Source organism: Pteropus alecto, unplaced genomic scaffold (genome assembly GCF_000325575.1).
Source record: "Pteropus alecto unplaced genomic scaffold, ASM32557v1 scaffold88, whole genome shotgun sequence".
Classification (NCBI taxonomy): Eukaryota; Metazoa; Chordata; class Mammalia; order Chiroptera; family Pteropodidae; genus Pteropus; species Pteropus alecto.
The window spans coordinates 4,204,193-4,210,000 of NW_006494611.1; the positions used below are offsets into that span (position 1 = coordinate 4,204,193).

General features: G+C 42.5%; 1 protein-coding gene across 1 annotated transcript in view; it reads left to right on the forward strand.

The window, feature by feature from the left end:
* LOC102882533 (nmrA-like family domain-containing protein 1) overlaps nucleotides 1-4,875 on the forward strand; it is a 14,670-nt gene extending 9,795 nt beyond the window's left edge. Inside the window, 2 exon segments of the mRNA XM_015599893.2 lie at nucleotides 1-190; nucleotides 4,067-4,875. Of these exon segments, the coding sequence (XP_015455379.1) occupies nucleotides 1-190; nucleotides 4,067-4,246 (370 nt within the window). The 3' untranslated portion in view covers nucleotides 4,247-4,875.
* The last annotated feature ends 933 nt before the right edge of the window (nucleotides 4,876-5,808 follow it).

A 5,808-nucleotide genomic window follows, 5' to 3' on the forward strand; every position in this document is an offset into this window, starting at 1 on the left:
ACTGCCTATGGGGGACATACCAATGCATGGCATCTCCGTTGCTGATATTGGAGCAGTGGTCTCTAGCATTTTCAATTCTCCAGCGGAGTTTTTAGGCAAGGCCGTGGGTCTCAGTGCAGAAGCACTAACAATACAGCAATATGCTGATGTTTTGTCCAAGATTTTGGGGAAAGAAGTCCGAGATGCAAAGGTAAGTTTCTAGGAGACGTAAATGTGATTACAAGAGTCCAGCATGGGCAAGAAGAAACTGAAGAGGGTTCCAGTTCCGCAAATCTATCTTCATCTGCTGGTGTATCTGAATCCCACCCTTATGGCTTTATTTCTTTGGCTTAAGGTTAATCAGTTCGTTACACCAAAATTACTCTTGGGTGGCAAGAACTTAGAATCCGAAGACCGAGGTACAACTTTTCATACACACTATCCCAGTTCTCCTCCCTCAAGCACTCACTGCTGATCATTGCCGTCTGCCCCAGCTCACCAGTGTGGGGCAAGGCACTCAGCCTCTCTGAGTCTCGGCCTCCTCACCCGTCAAGCAGGATGATAGAATCTACCTTGGCGAGTTCTTGTGAAAATTAGGACATATTTAAGGGGCTTAGCATAGTGTTTGGCATGTAGCAAGTACATATCAAGTACCTGTTGGGTACCCGGTGCCATCTTTATGGAGTTTACTGCAGAGTCAGGGTAAAAAATGTTAATGCATCTGAAATCACAGTGATCAGTACAAGACAGAGCAATATAGGTGCTTAATTGTGTTGTCCACATTGTCTGTGCTATAGGTGATCAGAGACGGGTAGGAGAAGGCTTCATGGAAGAAGTGGCTTTGAGGCGCTCCTTGAGGGTGGGTCAGACTGTGTGTAGTTGGAGCGAGGGGGCTGGGCTGGCTAAAGTCTAGAATTCTAAATTCTAGCCCTGCTAAATCAACGTGAGTGAACCAGAGGCAGCATGGGGAAGTAAGCAAATCCTGGTTCTGCCCTTATCTGTCTGTGGAATCTTGGCAAGTTACTTAACCTCTCCAGCCCTAGTTTCTTCATACGCTAATAAAAAGTGATTATACTTCTCTCACAGCATTGTTGAAAGGATGAAATGAGATAATGTCAGGTGCCTGGCACTGGGTCTGGCACTTAGTAGGCCCTCAATAGCCAATCATGATAGAAATTGGGCGGGAATGGCCTGGACGAGAAAGTGGCTAGGACAGACCTTTTATAGAAAAGTGAGAGGAACTGATGATATTGCACATAACCAGCCATTTCTCCAAAGCAGGTGTTGATAAGAGGAAGGAGAAGGAGAACAGTGTTCCTGTGTTTGTATGTGCCTCAGAGAGAGACACCATCAGAGCTGAATTTTGGAGGACCCATACCTTCTTTCAAGCTGACAGGCATTAACTAATATGGCTTTGTCTCTCTCGGCTGCAATTCTCTCATCTGTGTGAAATGAGAGTGTTGTTCAGATGATTTCTAAGGTTTTTCTCCACACCAACATCTCTCTGGAGTAGGGATCTGCAAACCAGGACCCTCCACCTGCTCTTTAAAATAACGATTTATTGGAACGCAGCCACACCACTATTTATGTATTGTCGATGGCTGTTTTCGTGATACAATGGTAGAATTGAATAGTTGTGGCGGAGACCACACGACCCGCAAAGCCTGAAATATTTATATCTAGTCCTTTAAGAAAAAGTATGTTGGCCCCCACTCTAGAATGTTCCTGGAGTTAGGGATAGAATGCTGATTTTTGTTTCCCTCTGCAACTCTTGGTTCAGTGAATCTTGAAGACTTATCTAGATTTCCAATTCAGCCTTAGGAACTAAAACTGTGAGGAGGGTAAGAGATCTTTTACTTGAAAATGACTGTAGGTGTCTTTCATGGAGAAAATAAGGTACTCCCAAGCCCAAGAAGGCAGCCAGCCACTCAGCAGATGGACTCATGAGATGACCTGCAAAGCTCTTGTACCTGGGTGCAGATGCACTTCTCGGGGACTGAGCCTTCTCCCAGGGCATTTGTATCTGTTTGGTCCTTACTTAGTTTTGTGTCATGTGGTTTGAAGTCTGTAAGGAAGAAAGGGAGAAGAGTGAAGGACTGTGGGTGTGTGGTGTGTGTTCATTCTCAGAGGACTGGATAGGCTTTGTTTTAGATGGCTTGGGACCTTCCAAGCATCTCTCAGTCACCTACCTGGTCCCTGACTATTCTTGGTACATCAAGTTTTTTCACAAAGCAGCAGAAACTTCCCTCGCGTCAAAAGTTTTAGGGCATTAGAGGCTGGAAGTTCTACAGGATGGTTAACGCTGTTCTTAGTTACTAGGCTGACCTGAAGATGCTGGCCACTGGGAAAAAGGCTTAGGCATTATGCTACACTAAGGAAGGATGCGTGTGGCCACAAGGTGGCGCTCCAGCCTTGGCAGTCTGACTTTCCCCAACCCAGTCTGGTCGGAAGGAGGCTGTTAGCATAACTCTGTAGGGAATGCACGCACCGTAACACACTCCCATCAGAGGAACTGGTCTGGCGGAAACTGTAACCCCAAAAGGGACATGGTTCTTTCAGAAAGGTTCGCTCAACAGAACAAATCTCTTTCCTTCAAAAGTCTGCAGAAAAGAATCCCCTTTTTAATGAGGGATATTAGTTATCAAAGTTACAGGATGAAAGAGTGACTTAGGAGACAGACATTTTAGAAGTTATCTTCCATGCTTCTCATGGAGTACTCTGTTTCTAAACTTATTAAAGTTTTAAATTTTTTTCTAATTTCGAAACTGCTTATTTCAGAAACACAGAAAATTATAAAAAATAAAATAAAAATCACATGGTTTATCAGAGATAGCAGCTGTTGAGATTTGGCACATTTTCTTCTAGTCTTTTGAGTATATATATATATATATATATAAAATACATATTTTATATATTATTGAGTTTTCCTCCTTGCTTCCTCTTTGGGGCATTTTGTTGTACTCGGTCCCAAGCCCTCACTCTCCAAAGTTAAAATAACGCTATGTGTACCATTTTGTATCTGGTCTTTTCATTTAACAGATTGTTATGAGCATTTTTTTCTATTTTGTTAAACTTCAAAAGCATTAATTTTAATAACTACATAATATTCTTAGGGTAGATGTACCACAATTTATTTTACCATGCCTCTATTTTTGGACAAGTAGTTTGTTCTTGATTTTTCATTATTATAAATGGCATATGACAATCATTGTTTTATATGAGTTGTTTGTATCTATCACACTTTTCTAAAGCCAAGTGGAATAGCAAGGTTAGAGTTTATCTTGGGGCTAAAGACAGATTACACTGGATCTGATAGTTAGATACGGTTTTTACTAATTCAGGTGGGGGAACTATTGATCTAGTTAGTGTCAGAAGGGACTCAAGGGGCGGATTTTGTAGAAAGCGATAGAGGTGGCCCAGTAGCTGTGTGATGGGCAGCATTTCTTTGGGCCTGGCCCTGGCAGAGGCTGGGATGGTTAAGTCAAGATGCTTATATTTAGTCCAGGAGGAGAGTGATGATGGAGGGGACATCAGCCAGGAGGAAAAGACAGAGCCCAGTGCCAGAGTATGCAGGAGCCTTTATGGTGCATGGAGGACCGGATGGTAGAATATCTGAGAGGGCTGCTGAGGGAATCCCATGAGGAACTGTATATGAAAGCTGTTCAGGTGAAATGGGTAGAGATCCATAGTACCTTATCCAAAATTCTTGGGGCCAAAAACAATTCAGCCTTCAGGATCTTTCAGCTTTTAAATAAGTTATAGTCTACATGTATTCTGTAACATCAACATCAGGCCGAGGCAGGAACCTGTAATCAAATACATCAATATCTGCAGAAAAAATATGACTACTTCTATTAAATGGGATAATTAAAGGGCATAAATAGTTTTGCATACATTCAGATCAGAATTAGTTCAGAAAATTCAGTTTGCTGCCAAATTGCTTATAAGAAAAATTTAGAGTTTCTTGGGTTTTGGAGTTAGGCTAAAGAATTATGGACCTGTATCATCATTAAAGTGAATAATTTCTCCTCAAACTATTTTCAGTGAGACTAAAACATTTTCTGTTTTTCTTTTAACTTGTTCTTAGATCACCCCAGAAGCGTACGAAAAGCTGGGATTTCCTAAAGCAGAGGAATTGGCTAACATGTTTCGTTTCTATCAAATGAAACCAGACCGCGATGTCAAGCTCACCCACCAACTAAACCCCAAAGTCAAAAGCTTCAGCCAGTTTATCTCAGAAAACCAGGGAGCTTTTAAGAGCATTTAATCTGTTCAAACAGGTCACTGAACACACAACTTCCTTCCTCCCTGATTCTGATCCTCTTTATAGTACAACATCTACATTTGAGAACAGATGTGTGAGAGTATGATTGTTCGCAACATCAAAGGCTTCCCCAAAGTTCTCTCTTGAGTAAGAAACACTGAAGTGATGATTTGACACAGTAATTTGACTCGCATATAACTCTCCAGCTGGTGATTAGGACGGTACACCTGTTTGGTTAAGTAAGAAGCCCTAAACCTATCATCTTTCGTAGCTCTCTCTCCCTAACAGCCAACTAACCTCACAAGGCTCTGGCCTGAGGAAGTTGGATCTTCTTCCCTAACATGAATAGAACTGGCCTTGATTTTCTCCTGCCTCAGTGATCTTGAGCCCTGGCTCTGAAACTCCCGTAGCCAGCTCCAGTTTTGTTTTGTTTTTCTTTTCAAGGGCATTGTCATGTTCTCAGGGAACTTTTAAGTGATTTTAATTTCTTAAAAATCTTTATAGAGGACTTTCTGGGGAATATGGTGTTCAATGAATAAGCACAAGTGTTGGAAATTCCTCAATTCTATTTTGCTTCAAGGTTGGAAGTTTATTCTCTGAATTATTCAATAAATCATCTAAACTCTGGGAAATGAGTCTAGATAAATTTCTGAAAATGGAAAAGAAATAAAACCCTAAAGTAAAAATAGATGGTTTATTACTTATCTGGGTGGGCCAGGCAGGAAGAATGGCTGCTGTTTCCTAAATAAAATTCAGCATCCCCTAAATGGGGAGTGTCTGTAGGCTGGCGGGTCACCTGGCTTCCTTGTATATTCCCTGATGTGACTGGTTGGTTCCCTTAGCCTTTCAGACAAGGCTGGTAGCCCTGGGCCAGGCCCACCATTGTTCCTGCAAAGCACAGGAAGTCCTTTCTGGGTTTAGAAGTGAACTTTACAGTGGTCGATCTGAAATGAGACTCTGCCTTTTCGGGGCCTAGTTCGCAACCCCACCTCACACTACCAGTAAGGGGAGAGAACTGGGAAAGATAGTCTAAAACATTTTGTATTTGTTGACAGTAGACAAGGGACTCCACCACCAACTACCCCACACCCCGACCCCTTTCCAACAATCTTCAGGCCTAGAGAGAGAAAAACTTCCCTTTGGTGTTGCTCTGAGTAGACACTTGGGGACCCAAGAGAGACCAGAAGGTGGAAATGGAGCATGCGCCACAGTGAACAAAACCACCCTCTGTTGTTCAGGGAATGGATTGGGTGGCAGTGGGGGAGATGGAAGAGAAGGTACTCAGGAGGAAATATCGGTGATTCTAGAAATGTTTCTAGAAACCCAAGCTATGAAGCCCAGTGATGCTGGATTTGATTTCCGCCCTGCCACTGACTGGTTGTGTGAACTGTGCAAGTCCCTTGACTCCTTCGGGCTTTAGTTTTCCCATCCTCGCAAGGGGCTGCTGGAAGGACTAAGATGGAAAGGATGAAAAACACTTTGGACATTCTTTGGAAGAGAGTAAGTGCTCAATAAATGGTAGCTGTAATTATTAAGAATAATTCCTGGCCTGTCGACTCCATACA